Here is a 19,554-nt window from a genome sequence, read left to right as displayed (position 1 = left end):
CATGGGGGAATTAGCGGAGGCATGGGGGTTTGGGGAGGGAGGAAGGGAAGCTGTATCATGGAATAAATAAATAAATATGAATGTCTGAGTAATCAAATACTGTATGTTTTCCTGTACAAAAACATCCCAACAAACAGATGAAGGAGACATGGTAAAACTGGAATACCATGGATTCCAATTCTAATGAACCAAAGATCCACATATTAAGCCAAAATGGCTGTTGACAGCACAAAATATGTAAAGTCCCTGGTGATGAACAATGTAACACTGGCGTTAAAGTAACTGTCCAGCAAAAAGTCAACACCAAGACTGAGTCAGTTCTATACTAAGTAGTTTGCCGTAGTAGGAAGTTAAAAAGACTAAAGGAAGCACTAAACTTTAACACAGAATTGTAGACAGCAAAATTTCAACTGAAGAAACAAATGCCTCAGTGCCTACAAGAAACACACAAAGGCTGGGGAGGGATGGAAGTTGGAGGGAGAATTCATGCCTACAGAGACCTCCAAGGAATATTCTGAAGAAACCAACAAAACCAGGCAGAGAATTAGGAATGTAGCAAAAGAGCACAGAAATGATGAGCAGAAAGATCAGAACCTTGCTTGTTCAGAGTGGGATGAAGGTTAGGTTCAGCAGCTTGAACCAGAGCACTTGAAGGATTCCTGGTGTAGCGAGCAAGACACTGTCCTTTTTCATATCTTGTTCTTAAAAGGACATTCTCTTTATAACTATTTAAAAAATTTTTTATTATTGTTTTATGATACAGTTCCATAGGTTCTGGGATTTCCTGTCCCCCTCCCCAAGCTCCTAGTCTCTCCCTGTATATTTCCTCTCTAGTATTACAATGAGTGATCCTTCATGAATAATCATAAGTCAATCACGCTGACACTGAAGTGTTTCTGGACATTGTGGGCAGGGACAATGTCGGAGAGTCCAGCATCCTACAGGATGTTGTCAACTGTTTCACTGGGAATCCCTTTTTGGTCTGGATTCATAGAGACATACTGCACTTTGTCTCCACATCTTAACATGTCAGTTTTCACTATGATAATTAATTAAACTCTACATTTTTATTTTCTATATTTGTGATATTTTAACAATAGGATTTTGTGTTTTTTAAGTGGCTGTTTTGCCTATTTTAGAGCGGCAAGAACCCACAAAGCATGACATCTTAAAAGCATAGAAATCTCAGCTGTCTTCCTCACTGTCATTTCTCCAGGGGCTAGACGGAACACATAATGAGTAAATAAATGGATAGACAGGACACAGTGATACATGTATAAGGTCACTCAAGGATTCATAGCTGACTATTATGATCAACTTCAGTAGTTACAAATGACCAAGGAGTGGACTACACAACGTTGAGAATTTGCTGTGTACTGCAGATACAATGTTCTTTATAAGAAACACAGCCTCTTATTATTTAAGTCACTTGAAGAAGTCAGAAAAGTAGAACTGTAGATATAAAAACAGTTTTACAAATCAACCCCAGGCACACAAACCAACCATCTCTTGCCTAGTACATTTCCTCTAGCATTTACTCTCTAATACAACACCATCTCTGCCATTATCACATTAGGTCCTCGACAAAATACTTGGTCAGAAATTCTGGAGCTCAACCAAAGTGGAAAGCTGCAGAGATCTGAAAGAGTCATTACAGTAGAACTCATCAGCAACTACTTTTTGAAGACTTTTGGGGAAAAGATGGTCTCTTGAGTAAACATTACTGGGGAAACTGGATCTCCCCATGTGAAAGGATACAGTTGGACCCATATGTCACACCACACACAATAATCCACTTAAAATGTAATGAAGAACTAAGTGTAAGACCCGAAACCATAAAATTCCAAGAAGAAAACAGTGAGAAAAGTTCCTTGATATTAGCCTTGGCAATAATTTTATTTTTCATTACCACACCAAGAATCTCAGACAACAGAAAAAAATAAGCAAGTGGGACTACATGAAACCATGAAGCTTCTGAAACACATGGGACTACAAAAAAACTGAGACTTTTTTGCACAACAAAAGAAACAACTAACCGGATGAAAAGGCAACCTACAGATTCGGAGACAATATTTCTAAAATATGTATCTGATATGTATTCCTTACATATCCAAAACATGTAAGTAATCCACTTGACTCAATAGAAAAGCCATAAAGGCCTAATTTTTTTTTTCAAAATGGGCAAGAAATTTGAATAGAAATTTTCCAGTCTATGGCCATACCACCCTGAACGCCCCCATCTTGTCTGATCTCAGAGAGCAGGGTCGGGTCTGGTTAGTACTTGGAAGAGAGAAATTTTTCCAAAAATACTTTTAAAATTACTAAAAATATATAGGAAATGGTATCTAAAATAGCATATATATGTACATAAAATAAGTTGATGAACTTTATTTATCCTATCAATGATGGCCTACTCTGTATTAGTTCTTTTTCCATCACCATGATGAAATAACTAAGAATGGGTACTTATTAAGAAAACAGGCTCATTCAGTTCATACTTATGAAAGTGTGGGACAGGGCACCAGTGACTGCTCAGCTCTGAGAGGAATCTCTCGGTGGATGAATTACATTGGCAAGAGGGCATGCAAGAAGCAGACGCCACATGGTGAGACAGCAGAGCAGCAGGGGATTCTTGATAACTTTATTAATTCTTTCTGAGTCCAGGGTACATAGGACCCAGAAACACCTCCCATGGACCCCACTTCTAATAGAGTCCACTGTTTCTGGACCAAGCTTACAACACGGGGACACTTGGGGGACACAGCGCATCCAGGCCATGATACCTGTAGTTACCAGCAAATTATTGAGCTGTGACTGTGGGGCAAATGATGAATGTTGCAACATTATGTTGAATGCTGAGAGTGAATGTATTTATTTCAAATTACTTTGACCATACACATGCATTATTATTTAATTCAAGCAGATCTGCAAGGGGTAGGTGCATTCATTGATACAAGTTCCTCACAGAATTTTCTAATGAAAACAAATGTCTGCAAGCCACTGTTTATAGACTAAAGCGTTAAAGGGGTAACTTTTCCTCCAGTCAGTCTGTTCTCCTTCAAATTTCCCATTCCTTTGCCTTTCAAACTGCCAGTGTTTGCAAAGAAAAGGCAAAATTAATATAATTTCACGAACATACTGTAATTACAAGGGAAAACTGAGAATTTTTTTTAAAAATCATGCAGCCAAATTAAAATGTTTCTTCTCAATTATCCAGTTGCTCCTTCCCTTCCAATACAGTCTTTGATTCCAAATAGATTGCTTGTAAGCCGGACAGTTTCCAGATACTCAGCTTGGAGACAGTCATCAGAGGCATTCCTAAGTTAGTTGTCAATTTTTGGGAAACCTAGATCAGAGAAAGGAGAAAAGAAATGCATAATTCATCCCCACACAGGAAATGCAGTGTGTAATCACGGTGTTCACGCACATCCACACAACTAGCTTAAGTCATCACAACTAGAAATAGGAATCTCAGCTTAGAGCAGTTCTTGGGTTTTGCCTCAGTAGTTCCTAGTGCACTCATTTGGCTGTGCAAGGCCAAATAGGCTTCAGTCCCCAAACCTAGGTTGGTACTTAGTTAAAACTTCCACTCTATGCTAGGTCTCTTGTGTCTCGCACTGTATGTGTTTAACACGCAGACTTCCCCCATATTGTATTATCTAAGATTTACTCACTCGCCACATTTATGAACGCAGTCTTTGAACTAGCAGAGCCAGCCGACGACAGCAGACACCTGACAGCAGAGCTGGCAGACAGCACCTTGTTACGATGGAGGAGTAACTGCCCAGAAGGGACACTGTAAATGCTGACTCATTATTTGTCCTGCGGGAAGCTTGTGGTCACCTTTACTTGCAAAGGACACTAAGGGAAATGGTGAATAGGAACTCCATATACTCACAGGTTTTAAATTTAACAAGGAAGGCAGCTGAATGATCACATTGTGGTGTAAAAAGTCTGAAGTGCCTGCATGGTGCAGGATTATGGAGGGAGAGGGGACTTTGGTAGTTATGCTTCTTTAACCAAATTCAGGGCTTGTACTCCACCACCTCAGATCCTCATCACTGATGGAAGATTTAGGATACATGCCTGCATTTGATATTAATACACATGTCTTGGCATGCTACCTTCTGGATATGTTGTATAAGAGAGAGGATATGCAAAAATATGAACCTATAGGCACAGAGCCTAGTCTATATAGGGAGTACTTCAAGGAATGATGCAGCAAATGCATTCACTGCCATCAATATTAATGGAGTACATACTATTTTCAAGGTCTTGGATTAGATACAGAAAAGAACTCAATAGTCCTGGTGCTCACAAGTCTTAAATTGAAGAGTGCTTGCATATGAGGCTGACTGTGCAGGAAACAAAAAGAATCTGTCCAGTGTGAGAACAAGAAAAGAGCAAGTTCAAGCAGATACATAAATGAGCCAAGGTGAGATCTTATTCCATGAACAGGCTGTAGAAATAACATCCTGATGCAGTCGCTTTTACGAGAGAACAAGCAAGGAGTTCCAAACTGAGGAAGGGGGATGAAAAAGAAACAGATGCTATAACCCCAACAGGTAGGATATTGGCAGTGATAGATGGAGCTTTCTGGCTATATTCCCACCCCTCCTAGTCTGGGGAAAACCTTCCTGCTGATGCTCAACTCTCCACCTACACTTACCAAATTAAAATCCAACTTCACCTCGCCTGTTATACGTCTATTACTCACCAGACTTTGAGATCTTGAGGCTAACAACGTGTCCTGGCATTGTGACCTTGGTACCTGGTAATGGCATCTCATAATGATAGAGGATGCATCAGTGTCTGCTCAACTGAACTGGAAATATTAAATAGTGCAGAACACATTTGCAAGTTTTGGCAGGCTAAGCAATGCCAGTTTAGAAAATAAAGATAAAGGTTTAGGAATCGTATTTCCCAAATTCCCATGTTTAATGTGACAAGATATCCAGTGAAGTCCCGCAGAAGCTTTGACTCTGGAGGACTGGCGTTGGGATTCAGACACACTCCCTCTCCAAACAGGCTCTTCAGCCGATTCCAGAGCGGTTAGTTCCAATCCAAGCTTTGAGAAGCTGCTCCTAACAAGGACTAATTGTCTTTCCTATTGATTGAAATGCTAATCTTCAGACCCAGAAAGAGGAGATTTATACCACCTGCCTCACCAACAGTAGTAATGTCTTCACTTCAAAAAGTCAGCTTTTAAGTAGCTTTAAAAATTTTTTTTATTTTATTTTTATTGGAAAGTCAGATGTACAGAGAGGAGAGACAGAGAGGAAGATCTTCCGTCCGAAGAATCAAGAAGCCAGAAACTTCCTGCAGGTCTCCCACGCAGGTGCAGGCCCCCAAGGCTTTGGGCTGTCCTCGACTGCCTTCCCGGGCCACAAGCAGAGAGCTGCATGGGGAGTGGATAAGAACCGGTGCTCATATGGGATGTTGGAACATTCAAGGTGAAGACTTCAGCCACTAGGCCACTGCGCCAGGCCCTTAAATAGCTTTTGGGGTAAAATTCTTTTGGCAAGACATTGTCAGGGAGACTGATGTGTCTTATCAACATACATGGCTGAACCCTCGTGCAAACCTGTAATGTATGTCACGTAAGTCACACATCTAAGCCCCACTCAGCCCCAAAAGAAGCCTGTGGCTGCAGCAGGGAAATGGATATTTTAAAAGAGCTTTAAACAAACCCATTAACTTCTTTTATTATTATTATTTTATTTTATTTATTTTTTCAAACTTATTTTTTTTTATGTTACAGTTCCATAGGCTCCTGGTATGTCCCTTATCCCAGCCCAATCCTCCCTCCCCCACCTAGTTCCTCTATATCATTACTGTAGTATAGTTCTTCATACACAGTCATATGTCCGTAATTGCAAGCATGGACTATGGCAGAATTTAGCATCCTATTGTCAAGATACAGTAAACAGTTTCATTGTAACTCCATCTTTGTCTGGAAGTAGAGATGCATACTATATTGTATCCTCACATCTGGATGGTAGTCTCCATTTCACAGCTACTGTACGTCCCCTTAAATGAAAAGCCACAAAGCAAAATCAACATCAGGAAGAAAAAAGAAATTATAAACACCAAGAAGTTAAATAACATGCTAGAAATGACTAATACGTAGCTGAAGAAATGAAAATGAAGAATCTTCTTGAAGAAAATGATGCTACTGTATGATCTATGAGTCACTGAATAATCAGAAGAAAGTGTTTTGAAGAGATGAAACTAACAGGAAACAACAAAACCCATGTGATATAGTTTCTGGTGACTTTTGTTGGTGAAGTGTGTCTCTCCTAGACAACAAATAGATGGGTTTTGTTTTTTAACCCAGTCTACTAATCTATGACATCTATTCTGCCATCTTGATTTTCTCATTAACTTCTAAAAGGGTTAAGAATAAGCATTTCTTGAGTGGCCTTTAGACCCGAATATTTCACAATACCAGTGCCTGCTTCCCCAAACTGGGATGCCTACAAATTATGGAAAGTATCCTTCAGAGTGTCCGTAAATCACTGTTATCTGAAGTGACATACAAAATAAATCTTCACTAAACTATTGTCATTTCAGAATTAACACAAAGATTTCATCAACAGGTAAACATAGTGTTGACAGCAAACTAATCTGAACTGTGAACGTCAGTCTTCAGGCCATAGACACTGTTCGTCTGACAGCCATATGAAATTGGGAGCATCCAGCTCAAAACAGCATGGTGCTTTGCAGACTATTTCAAATTCTGGAAGCATCTTACTTACATCTCAGTAGTTCTTTGAATTATGCTGAGCCACATCGGTCAGCACACGGTGGCTCCTTAAGGGAATAAGAGAGGGAAGAGAAATACCAGTTTGTAACTGAGATCATTTCATGGGTGTTTTCTCAGCCATTTAGGAAACTCAAAAAGAAACGTACGTTAACATGGGTATTTCATAGAAGGTCCAGTTTCTATTAAAGCCTTTGAAATAGATACACTTTCCCAATCATTCCCTTATTCCTATGGCCTTCAAGATTAAATCTATTTGTGTGGATATAATAATCTGGGAGGGAGAAAGCGGGAACAGAAACTTCTCTTTAGGACAGACGTTCAGCACATTCCTGCATGCACTCTACCGCTGCGCTCTGTTATGGAGCACAGTCCCTGCACACATTCCAGGGTCTGCCATCTTTATGCAGACAGTGGTCCCGCAGGCAGCACTCACCAAGTGCAGGTGGCAGCTCTGAAACTGCCAGCAAGGCCGAGAAGCAATGGTTTGATAACATCTTGAAAGAAAAAGAGAAAACATATTTTTAAGTTTTTGAATGACTGAAGTTCAAATAAAATAGAAAAATCAGAGCAACATTTTGGGAAACAGCTACTTACAAGTTAGGGTGATTGCCACGGAGCCTGCAAAGACACTGGCTAATATCCCTCCCACGAGGCATCTGAAACAACAGGACTGCATAGATTAGCATACTACATATGGCTCTCCAACACAGAGACTTCTCATTTCAAGGTTCACTGTAAACTACAAAATAATGATAGTGAGGGATTGACAGAGGATGGACAGACAGAGCAACAGAGGAGAAGAGCCCAGAATAGATGCAGTAAACTGATTTTAACATGGCTACAGAAGCAGTTTGATGGAAAAAGGATATTCTTTTCAACAGTAGTATTGGAACTATTGGATATTGACATGCAAAACAATCAACTTGTATGTATTCATTACATGTTCCATGGAACCCAGCTTGCGGTGGGTCATAGCCACACAACATAAGCCACAGAGTTTTCAAAAGAAAACTTCAGGTGAAAAGGGGCATGGCATTTCTATTTGACGTTGTTTGTCACTATGCCACTAAACACATGAACATGACCCTTAAAAATTTGGTAAACCGGGCTTTACCAAGATTCATTAAAGGAGAAGCATAAAATAATGTAAAACAAAACTACATATTAACACATGTTTTTAAACCACACACATCCAATGTTTCTATCTCCTAATTGTGAACCATGCACAGCTTAGAATTCTTTGTTGTTTTACGTTCTTGTGCGTAGACGCTTTGCATTTCCCACTATCTTTTCCATCCTTCCCTGGTTGGATCATTACACCTTTCTCTACTGTGTTTCAAACTACACATCATTCTGTTACGTAGACAGACTACATAACATTAATTTAGTTTCCCTGGCCACAATTCATGGATGTCTGAGTTGTTTCTATTTATTTTTTAATTTTTAATTTTTTTTTTGCTACCACAAAACTTATGTCTATGTACCCACAAGTGCTAAAAAAAAAAAAAAAATCTTGAAAACACAGAAAAAATTTGGAGGACTCCTACTTTCCAATTTCAGAACTTAACTAAAACATATGTAGAAAAATGAAGATGAGCTCTTATCCTACACCATATACGAAAATTAATTCAGAAGAAATTTAAAACTTCGATCTTTAAACTTTAAAGCATGTGCAGCAAAATACCAAGGAAATCTTCATGACAATGGATACCAAAGCACATGATCAATAGAGAGAAAAATCAGCTGGATGATCCAGAGAAACTATTCATAAATCATAAACTGAATTCATACAACAAACAACGCAACAACCAAAATGTAAATGTTACATGTCCAGTAAGTACATGAGATTGGCAACACCAATAGCCATCGTGGAAACACAAAGGAAAATCTTAATGAGATACCACTGCATACCCAGGTGGGTGGCTGTGGTCAAACGGACCAACAATAGCAGCTGTCAAAAATGAGGAAATTTTGGATCCTTCACGTGATGGTTTGGAGTGGTTTGTCTCCAAAGGATTCGTGTGCTGGAGGCTTGTTCCCCAGTATGATGGACCATTAAGAAATAGGACCTATTGAAAGGTGACTAAGTCATTGGGGCTTCACTGTCACTAGGAATTGACTTCTGATCTCATAGAGTGAGTTCTCATGAGAGTGAGTTGTTACAGGAACAGAAAGAATGGTCCCTCTCTGTTCATTGGATTCCTGTTTTGTCCTTTGAGTTTGACTTGTCACCTACTCCCACCATTATGTCATCCATCACATTATGATGGATGGAACCAGAAAGACCTTTACTAGCTTGTCATTTGCTTGCCCATGCTCTCAAACCTGCAAAACCATAGGTAAAATACATCTCTTTCCTCAATAACGTATTTTGTTATGGCAACAGAAAATAGATGAATACACTCATAAATTGCTGGTGGGAATGTAAAATGGTTCCGATTTTTTAAAAAATCCCATTCTTGGAGAAATTAAAGCAGCCAACTATATGCAAAACAAAGACTGTGTACACTGCTGTTCATAGCAACGTTTACTCACAATAGCCAAAGGTGGAAACAAACCAAATGCCCATCAGCTGAATGGATCAGCAAAATGTGGTCAATCAAGACAAGGGAATCTTGCTCAATAATAAATCAAAGAAATGAAGTAATAGTGCATGCCACAACATGAATGAACTTGGAAATATCATGTGAAACGATCAATGGTCAAAGGTCAAAAGGTCAAAGACTACCTGTATGTGATTGAGCCTGTAGGAACAGTCTAGAACAGGCGCTGAGACAGAAAGTAGTTCTGGGTTTTCAGGAAGGAGGGAGAATGGAGAGCAAGCTAGTGGGTGCCTGGTTCCTGTTTCCAGAGATTAAACTACCTCTGAACTAGATAGTAATGATCAATTTGTGTGTACAATAAATATCACGAAGAATCACACTTTCAAAAACAATTTTCTAATCTTAGAAAAATGCATTGAATAGCATTTTACCAATGTGAACCAAAGCATATTCTAAGTGCATGTACAAGATAAATTCGAGAAAAGTTATAGCCAAGTCAAAGTTGATGTGAAAATTTAGATTTGATGGAAACTGTCAAACTGCACTATCTAGGGATTTTCATCCAGATCATCAGAACATGCTCCCAGCAAATCGTCAGACATGAGCATGTGGGCTGCGGAACAACCTTGGCAGAAACAAGAGCAACAACAAAACGCATTATCAAATATTTAAATTTTTGCCATTTGAGTGTGAGTTTGTATAATAGGGTACACGAAAATTGGTGTTTTTCAACTTTATTTGCAAAATAGAAATAATTGGAAAGAGATTATGACTAAATGCAAAAGAGAAGGGAAAATATCATCAAAAAAAAATTTACCACCCAGAAGTACCTATTGTTAATTTTCTATGTAAATTCTTTCAGAGAATTTTCACATGCATTTACAAAACTCTTTGTTTAAACTGGGCAACAATTTAGTGTACAATAAGTGTGCAATGAAGTGTGAAAAGGGCACACTGGTGCTTTAGACAGACCTCAATGAGCGAGAGAATATCCTCAATGCTCCTTTCTTTGTTGTCCTTATGGTCTGTGCTCCACAAATTAGCCACTATTTTTTTTTTGTTGTTTCTTTGTCTGTCGCTGTCCCTCAGCAATGGACTTGGTGCAAGGAGCCGATGATAACACGTGTGGACCCTGACTGATGATCAAAGCCGCAGTTTATTAATGGCATCAGACTTCATACACTGAGGGTCATATGGGATAAGGGAGGAAGTATTGAGCTAACCAACAAAACCCATCAACAGTTTCTATGCTTTTGTTTGGAAGTCCTTTTCTCTTGTATATTCCACCAAGTGTTCTCATTCACATGCTGTCCACTCAACTGTTCTCATACAAATGATATCCAATCAGGTATACAAAAGGTAGCCATTCTGTTGTTCTCATGCAAATATTATCCAATCAACTGTAATCCTGTGCTCGCTGACCTTCTAGAGTCACAATGTCCTCCTACATTTTTCTTTTTCTTTTTTTTTAAAGGTTTATTTATTTTTTATTACAAAGTCAGGTACATAGAGAGGAGAGACAGAGAGGAAGATCTTCCGTCCATTGATTCACTCCCCAAGTGAGTGCAACAGCCAGGGCTGCGCCAATCCAAAGTCGGGACTGGGAACTTCCTCCAAGTCTCCCACACGGGTGCAGGGTCCCAAGGCACTGGGCTGTCCTCGACTGCTTTCCCAGGCCACAAGCAGGGAGCTGGATGGGAAGTGGAGTTGCTGGGATTAGAACCGGCGCCCATATGGGATCCCGGGGCGTTCAAGGTGAGGACTTTAGCTGCGAGGCCATGCTGCTGGGCCCAAATTAGCCACTGTTCTTGTATACATAATAACTCATTAGTTTTTGCGTTTTCTTGAGTTATCTGTCTTTAAACACTCATTTGCATATCCACACATGAGCATATATATGTATGTATATAAACCCTTGTGTATGAGTGTGTGTAGCCATTCAAGTTGGTCTGTCCTGTTTCAACCACTTAAATGTTAGAAGCATCCATGCTCTTGCCCATATCAATAGCTCATCTTAAACTATTCTTGCTTATACAATCTCTATTTAGAATAATTAGATACACAGAGAAATTGTAAAATCTGACAGAGGGTTCTTATGGGTCCTCTTACCTCACCAGCTTTCTCTATTATCAGATCTTAACATTACAAATTTCCCATTTGGAACAAAGAATCCATGTGGAAGTATCACTACCATCTCATCTCTGCATGCCTTCTGGGGTTTTCTGTTTTTCTAGTGACTTTTTCTGCTCCAAGACGCCATCCTCCAGGTCACCTCTGGTCATCATTTCCCTTTGGGCTCTTCTGAGCAGTGACAATACATCAGACTGTCCCTTGGATAGACGGCCTTGACCATCTAGAGGGGCATACTACTCTCACAATAAAAGCGTTTGACCCCTCTCTTTTTCTGCTGTTTTCCTTGTGATTAAACAACAGTTTGGAAAGCAGTAGATGAAATTGCTATGCCCATGGCAGGTATGTGGTCAATGCCAGGCAGCCCTGATGCCAACCTCGCTCACATGAGATGAAGCTGGGAGACTCGGCTACAGTAAAGCTATATTTCCTTTCTGTTTCTATACTGTGCTCTTTGGACACAAGTTCCACCTCCTAAGCAGAGGAGTAATCATATTGATGATCACATTCGGAAGAAGGAAACACCCTACCAATAATCCTGTGAAGAAGGTTCCCTATTCAACCTGCAAGTTTGGGAAACAGGAAGCTCTCCTGCTTCCTCACTGAACTATTTCCAAAGCATTTATCATGATACGGCACATGATGTTCTTCCAACTTCAGACTTACAATGTGGGATTCTACAAATTTATTTTTAGCAATTAGACTCTCCCCCGTCCTTTTGTTCTTTTGGTCCTGTTGTGATCTAAAAATGCTTCTCAAACCTCCCAATTATCTGGGACGCTTGTTTTAAAATATGAATTCTCACCAGATGTAAATCCCTAAATTAGCATCTCCAGCAATGGGAGCTAACACTGAGGATTTAAAAAGCAGCCCCTCAAACTGATGCTGAGGTGCTCAACCCTGAAGATGGGGGACCTGAGAGCGAAAAGCATTGCTGCCCAGAGGTCAAGGACCTCAAAATTTCAGCATAGCTCTGTTCCCCTTCGTCTCCTACATCCAATCAAATCTCCATGAGTCCTTGGCAAAGAGGGCAGAGCAGTGAGGGACACACCCAGTGTCTATGCCAACAGGTAACTCATTTTCTTGTGAATAGAGATAGATCTTAAACATGGAGACAAGAGAGCATTCACTAGGTCAGGTGCTGATAAGTGCTTGGAAGTAAAATGGAATATATTTGGGTAGAAAGAGCAGCAACCTTTGCACAGGGTTTTAGAGAAGGTTGCTCTGTGATGTGACATTTAAATAGAAGGAAGAAAGGCATGTGTTACAATGTTACCTGGAGATGTGCTCTAGGAGTCACTAGTAAATGCCAAGGCCTGGGGTGAGCTCAGCACAGAAAGGGCTCAATCACTGTCCTAGACACTTGGGCCAGAAAGATAGAGGAAGGATAAGGCAAGGATGTGGGCAAGGCAGGTGCAAAAACATGCCTGCCCTCAGGCAGGAGCAGCCTGTACTCTGGGGGCTGCATGGCTTCCTCAGCCTATTTTATGATGTTGGGACAAAAAAAAAGTACAAGGGAAAAGGTGAAGTCTCAGCAGGCACTCCCAGTCCTCCCCTGAGGACCTCAGATGCCTTTGAACTCCAGTGAAGAGCATTTAGACTCTGCAGTGCAATGCACATCACCAGCATTTCAAACACAGGGTGAGATATGGTAAAGTCCAATTTTGAGCAAGACTCTGCATGCTTTGTGAAAGACCAAGGAAGGACAGCAGTGGAAAGAAAGAGGGGCACTTACCAAGAACCAACAAATGAACCAGTCTAAGTCACAGAGTGCCTTAAAATGCTCTGTAGAAGGGCAAGAAACTATCCATGCATTACAGCTTCATTAACTAGGAAACAGCATTGTGTGGGAATAAAGTCTGCATTACCTTGCACAGGCAGAAATGATTAAGCATGCAGCAAACACGATAGCCTGAAAGGAGACCACTCGCAGTGAGCTGGATTCTAATGGGAAGAAAAAAATAAATGAGTTAGACATCATTGCTCATCAAACCCTTATGGGATAATATAGCCATACTAAAACTCTTCTTGAGCCAAATATTTCATATGTATATGAAATATTTTGTTATAAATAAGAAGAATATTTGTTATAAATAAGAAGATTACTTAATGTTCATCTGAAAACTTTTTGCAAATAGTCAGTTTTGTCTATAGCTACAAAACTCCACAGACGCCTCTTAACTAGTTTGGACTTTGCCTTTAGATCCACAGCTGCGGAAAGGCTTTGTAGAGTTGATACCAATGTCCTCAATGGAACCATGTAAATGATGCTGTAAGACTAAGGCCCAACATTTGCAGCATGCCTCTCAGTGCCTCCACATAGTAGCCCACTGAGTCAATGCAGCAATCCTGTGTGTGGTGGGTGCTATTTCAGTGTGCAAATAAGTAACCTGAGAGAAATGATGAAAGTATTCGAGGTCATACAGCTATGAGCTGCCACAGCCAAGATATGAAAATCACATCTAGACAGAACATAATGTTCTGTCTGAAGTGGAGCCCAGAAGTTGCAACTTTGCATAGTGGGAGTCTCCGAAAGCCTCGAAAGAGAACACATATTATCAAATATTTGTCCTTGCAAAACCTTTTGTGATCAGCCAAACATTTCAGTGTTGTTAAGTCATGGTAGAAAATGGCTGCAAAACCTCTGGCAGTTACAAACACAGGCGTTAAACCAATCAACAACTGGAGTACTGCCCTCCATCACTACCCTCATCACCTACAATCAATCAGAACTGCCCCAAGGTTACTACACAGAGACAGGCAGAAAGTGTAAACATATTTCAACAAAACTTTTGTCAAATGCTTCTAAGGCTCAGTCTTGCAGTGGTTGTTTCAAATCTGCAATGGCGTTATGCCATGAATGCGATTGCTTTTTGCTATTTCTGCTATGAATGAGGATTGAGTCACCTAACGAAACCTACTTAGCCCATAATGTGGGTGGAATGCTGAAGGTTGAATCCCAAAATGCAGCAGGAGGAAATTATGTCACTGCAAATGCGCAGTGTTTCAGGCACACTGAATTTAACAAGTTATGGCGGGTTCAGTTAAAAACACAACATCCTTTTAAAATGTGCTTCTATTTTTAATCTTTCCTGATTTCAAGTGGAATTTGGCAAACATCCCTTCATAGAAATAAACCTAAGTAGAAAGGCTGTAGAGATCTTGGACTTGGATACTGAAGTGCGAATGGATTTAACTTTGAGCTCTAAAAACGTGCGTCTAATGTGATTTGAGATAAGTTAGGCACTGACTCCCTTCAAGAAACTGCCCACTTTATTGCCGATTTTTGACTGCGTTCAAGTATCACCTCCTTCAGGAGGCCCACCCTGATTGTCCCAACCTTGCCAGGTCACTAGCTGTTCTCTCCCTGCATTCCCACCATATGTTGTTCTCATTTCTCTCAGTGCTCTTACCAAACTAAACTAAAATCCATTTTATACTAAACTATAACTTATTTGTTGAGAATAGTGTATTTCCTGTGCTCTGGGGACACCACCCACATTTTCCCTGGGGAACCCCTCTCTTTCTCAGTGCACTGGCTGGGTGGAGTAGCAGACTTCCTCTGATTTCCCTCACAACACTGAACCAATTCCCATGCTGTGGAACTCTATGTACTTGCCAACAAGGTGATCAGTTCTGTCAGGTGGATGGGACCCTGCCCGAACCAACAGAACTCTATCTTAATCTTGTCATAATGCAGGAAGGTCCCTTCCTGCCTGACTGGAAATGAGAAAGCTACAGACCCAGAGCCACCAGCCACCACCAAGCAGAGAAATTCCTTTGGAGAACAATGCTACTGCAAAAGGGAAGAGGCAGCTAAAGGCACAGACCAAGAGAACCTTTGACTCTGTACCTGAAATTTTCACAAATATGAGCCATTAAATCTTATTATTTATTAATCCATGGTAAATTGGTTGTCACAGTGGAATTCAGAAAGTCTTGTCCAATGTAGATGTTGCTGTGTGTGTGTCTACCTGCTTCGCACCTGGACGAGAATACATACTCCGAACTGATGGGTGAAGGACTTCTGGGAAGATGACCCTCTGTCTGCCTAGGGCCTCGTAGTCCACTGAAAAGTGGAGATTTGGTGTGGCTCTTGAGGAACAGTAGGAGTAACTTCAGTGAGCAGCAGGTAGAACAGATGGGAGGGACACTCCAAACACTGCAAAAAGCACGCAGTGTGCTTGCAGGAGTCTTTGCAAGAAACGCTGGGACTCAGCTACTCATCTGACCCACTTGAATCCCAATATTCTTATCTGTATCGGGGGAGGTGGAGGGGGAATACACTTACCACTGGCCGGCCGCAGTCACAGAGCGTCCACTCTGCACCAGGCACAGCTACAGTGTGGAGTTCACAAATGACCTTGACCTCACGCAGTAGCTTAATGCAGGAGCTCAAAGTCTGACAGGGGAGACCCAGGTAAACATGCTACATCAATGCAGATAATGGGTATGGCAGAGGCAACACCTGGGAGCTAGAGGCATGACACCAATGGTGGGCTCCCTGGAGAAGGTGCTGTTAAAGTTTCTTACATGTTGATAACCTGGAAACTTCATTTGTTTCACGCTCTATCCCACGTTCTACACCAAATATGCCTCATACACTTTCTTTCCAGTACAACTATTAAATACATGTCAAAAGGCTTTACAGTTCTTTTTGTAGATGTTGGGATAACAGAATAAGTGTCTTTGATTGCTTTATTACACGAGGGGAAATGTTAAGTGTTGGAAAATTTGGTTAATCCTCTTCTGTGGCGGTGCACAGAGTTCCCACTGACAAGCAGAGAGATGGGCTTTGGTTCTTGGCAGGCTGATAGTGTCAGCTCTCATTATCTTGATGCAATGCTGCATCAAACATGATTCATCTGATATTTGCAAACTAGAGGTAAAGCAATATCACTTGCTGAACTTGTTCCAGATCAACCCATTTATATTTTTTACTCCTCCTGGTCAAGGACATAACATTAAAAAATGCTATTCGCTTTTCTCTTTCTTTACTTTTCTTCTTTCCAAGTGTATCAAATACACAGGCAAGTACAGAGTAAAGTTACCAGGCACCTATGCACTCTCTATTAAAGCTCATCATCTTACGCAGTGTCAAGGATTCCTAAAATGATAAAACGCTGACGACTTGGTGCTTCTGATGCCTGTCGCCCAGCCACCTCCTCTGCGAATGGCCCACTGAGGTCCTGCCCAAGCTGGCATGGGTTCACACCAAGTCCTAGGTATACAGCTGTTGTCTCCAAGTTCTTCTCAGCAACAGAACAGAAGAGCTCTCTGCTGGCTTGGGGAAAGGTCTAGCAAACACTTTTTTTTTTCTTCTCATTTTCTACTTTTTGAAATTATTTGTTCTTTTTCATTTATAAAATGTAAGTCAATTTTTACACTTTTCATAATGCTGATTTAGAAGGAATTTTTTTAAAAACTGAACTTACTTGAATGAGCCAATGGGCTGTCTTGGGAATGTGCAGAAGCTGGCCATTGGGACTGATGCTCCACCTCCTGGGAAGTTCCTCTTGGCGGCTGAGGAACAGTGTGGCTGGAGGAACAGCCTTTCGCAGTCTCTGCATTTAGCTTCTCTGATTCCCAGTAATCAGTCAGAGAGGAAAAATCAAAATCATCTCCTGGAGAAGCAGAAGTGTAGAGTGTGTGTGAGTGTGTGTGTGTCCAGTGACTGCTGAATGCAGGTTTCTAGCAATCGTAGTAATACCAACACAGATGCCCTGTTGGGGCAGGGTGGGAGAAGCATCTCTGAGCTGGAAGAAAAGTGTCTGGAAAGGCTAACAAAGGAAGCTGATTGCAACGTGGTCAGAATAAAGTGACCAACCTGCGCAGGCTGAAGCTGAAAAAAACAGATTGAGAACGCGAAGTGTTGACATCCTGTCTGTGTCATTGGCAATTTATGTGGCAGGCAATGGGAGTGATGCAGTGCTGCTGACTGAACGTGGCTTGACAAACAGATATACATGGCATTGCAATTTTGCTAAAATAACATGTTGATTTGATATATGGCAAAATCCAGGTGGCTCTGAAATAAGTCACAAAATAACTTGTTAGATTCACAGGTAGAAGCAACTAAGAAATCTGAGATTTAACCCCCAGACTGTATCTGGGGATGTGAAGGATGTTTTGTGGATGCATGAGCCCCACAGCTTTACAATATCATGTTTTGTAGAAGATCCAACTGCTTCTTCCATGTTTACTTTCATTCCCTCACTCTGTATCAAATCTGAATATATTGTCAGGGGCTGGCATAGCAGCTGAAACACACTGATGGATCAGATAAATGTTGTCCCAGTTCTCATGTGATTTATATTTAGGTATGGGGCAGGGAAAAGGAACCATCTCATGAAAGTGTCATTAAGAAAATTAAGGATTATGAAATAAATTACCGATAAAATATAGCAAACATTTGTTTTTGTTATTTAGATAGACTACCGAATGCATATAAACTTTCAAGAACCTGCGCCTCAATGGGCTTAAGAACTTTGTGAGACCAAACGGCCTGAAAGAGCCCCAGATTAAGCCCAGACAATCCCTCGCTCCTAGTTATGGCATCATTTGTTAGTTCTCTGAGATAATATTTTATCTTGTTGTGGTTTTCCCCTCGTGATATATTCATTAGGCCATCACACATAATCTTTCGCAGTGATCATAATGTATGCTGTTAAAAAAAATAAACAGCAAATGTAACTGCAAAAAAAGAATAACCTGTGCCTATTTTCTTGTGTCATGGTTCATACATAAATATAATTTCTCAGTACAGAAGTTACTTTAACTTCCTTCAGAAGAAAAAAGTCAAGTTTATCTCTGAAACATGCAATATCAAGTTTTTCATATGCCATAACTCTCAGCCACAATTGGAGGTCTTAAGCCTGAGGACACCAAGGAGCATTAAATCATTGATTGCTGATTTGATCAAGGGAAATTAAAGGAAGTTAAAACTCCATATACCAAAGCTTCACTAGAAAGAACACCAGTGTTGGAAAATAATAGTTCAGCCCCACGGCTTTGACCTAACACTGCAGCTCTCCCTTGGGTTCTTCTGACACTCAGGGCCTCATTTCACTCCTGTGGCATTCAGTAGAATTTTGGCCAATTTAGAGCTCATTGATGGAGATGCAAAGAGTCCTGGGTGCTGTTGTCCAAGGCCTAAGGTGAGATAGATACACCGATTTCCAATGTTGCGATCTCAGAAAGGTGCAGATGTTCCACAAACATATTCATTGTATTCATTGTATTCACTCATGTGTATTCATTGTATTTCTATGAAGTGAACAAATTTCACATATTTCACGACCCAGGTTAAAGTTCCCACCTGATCCTTCCTCTCGCCTGTATTTCCCACTCAGCCTCCTCCTTATCTCTTTCCCCAACCCCTTATTTTTACAATTTTTCATATTTTCACTTCACTTTGCAATCTCAGAATTAACATTCCATTAGGTAAATATATCAGCACATAGCCACTATTCCTCAGGAGTACAGACAAATGCTGTAACAAAAATCAATCCTATGATGTTAATTTCATTCCTATAGATTAAATTTTTGTGCTCTCTGTAATGCTTACCTCATTTCAGAAAAAACATACGCTATCTATATTTCTGGGGCTAGCTTATTTCACAAGGTATAATGCTTTCCAGTTAGATCACTTAATTGCAAAAGAGATTTTAATGTCTTTTTATGACTGGGTAGTATCCCATAACTTATCTACACCACGTTTTCTTTATCTATTCATCAGTTGATGGCATCTGGATGGATTCCACATCTTAGGTATTAGAAATTGAGCTGCTATAAACATTGAAATACAGATAACTTCTTCACATGTCAGTTTCATCTCACACACACACATCTCGTTTTAATTTCATAGTTAAGCTCAAAAGAAAGGGGCACTGCCAGGGATCAAGCAAAGAGGATTCAAACTTCTGAAATGAGCGGTGGCTGAAACTGGATCTAAATTGAAGGAAGGGTTTAGAAATTGGAGGAAGCAAAGGATTATGGCTTGAAAGACATGAAAGGGACAGGGGAAAATTCTGGGTCTCAAGAAAGACAGAAAACTGCAACTGAGTCTCTGTAGTATACAAAAGGCTGACTTCCTGGTCAACACAAGGGGTCTGT

General features: G+C 40.5%; 1 protein-coding gene across 17 annotated transcripts in view; it reads right to left on the bottom strand.

Annotated features, from left to right (window-relative positions):
* Positions 1 to 19,554, bottom strand: part of TMEM71 (transmembrane protein 71) — a 65,542-nt gene that overhangs the window by 22,228 nt on the left and 23,760 nt on the right. For 5 of the 17 annotated variants that reach the window (XM_040979262.1, XM_040979264.1, XM_040979269.1 and 2 more), the window contains 5 exons: positions 16,875 to 17,063; positions 13,308 to 13,383; positions 7,361 to 7,422; positions 7,200 to 7,260; positions 6,422 to 6,813 (listed from right to left, as the gene is read on the bottom strand). In XM_040979262.1, coding sequence (XP_040835196.1) covers positions 6,762 to 6,813; positions 7,200 to 7,260; positions 7,361 to 7,422; positions 13,308 to 13,383; positions 16,875 to 17,063 — 440 coding nt within the window. In that variant the 3' untranslated portion in view covers positions 6,422 to 6,761. Of the gene's footprint in view, positions 1 to 1,379; positions 1,975 to 3,175; positions 5,108 to 6,421; positions 7,261 to 7,360; positions 7,423 to 13,307; positions 13,384 to 16,874; positions 17,064 to 19,554 lie in introns of those variants that run through there. The other 12 variants (XR_005883751.1, XR_005883753.1, XR_005883752.1 and 9 more) reach the window with 12 other exon arrangements.

The sequence above is a fragment of the Ochotona curzoniae genome, unplaced genomic scaffold (genome assembly GCF_017591425.1).
Source record: "Ochotona curzoniae isolate NIBS_2020 unplaced genomic scaffold, NIBS_Ocur_1.0 contig_3190, whole genome shotgun sequence".
In the NCBI taxonomy this organism is placed as follows: Eukaryota; Metazoa; Chordata; class Mammalia; order Lagomorpha; family Ochotonidae; genus Ochotona; species Ochotona curzoniae.
Note: the sequence above shows the minus strand (reverse complement) of the source record. Positions and strands in the feature narration are given on the sequence as shown.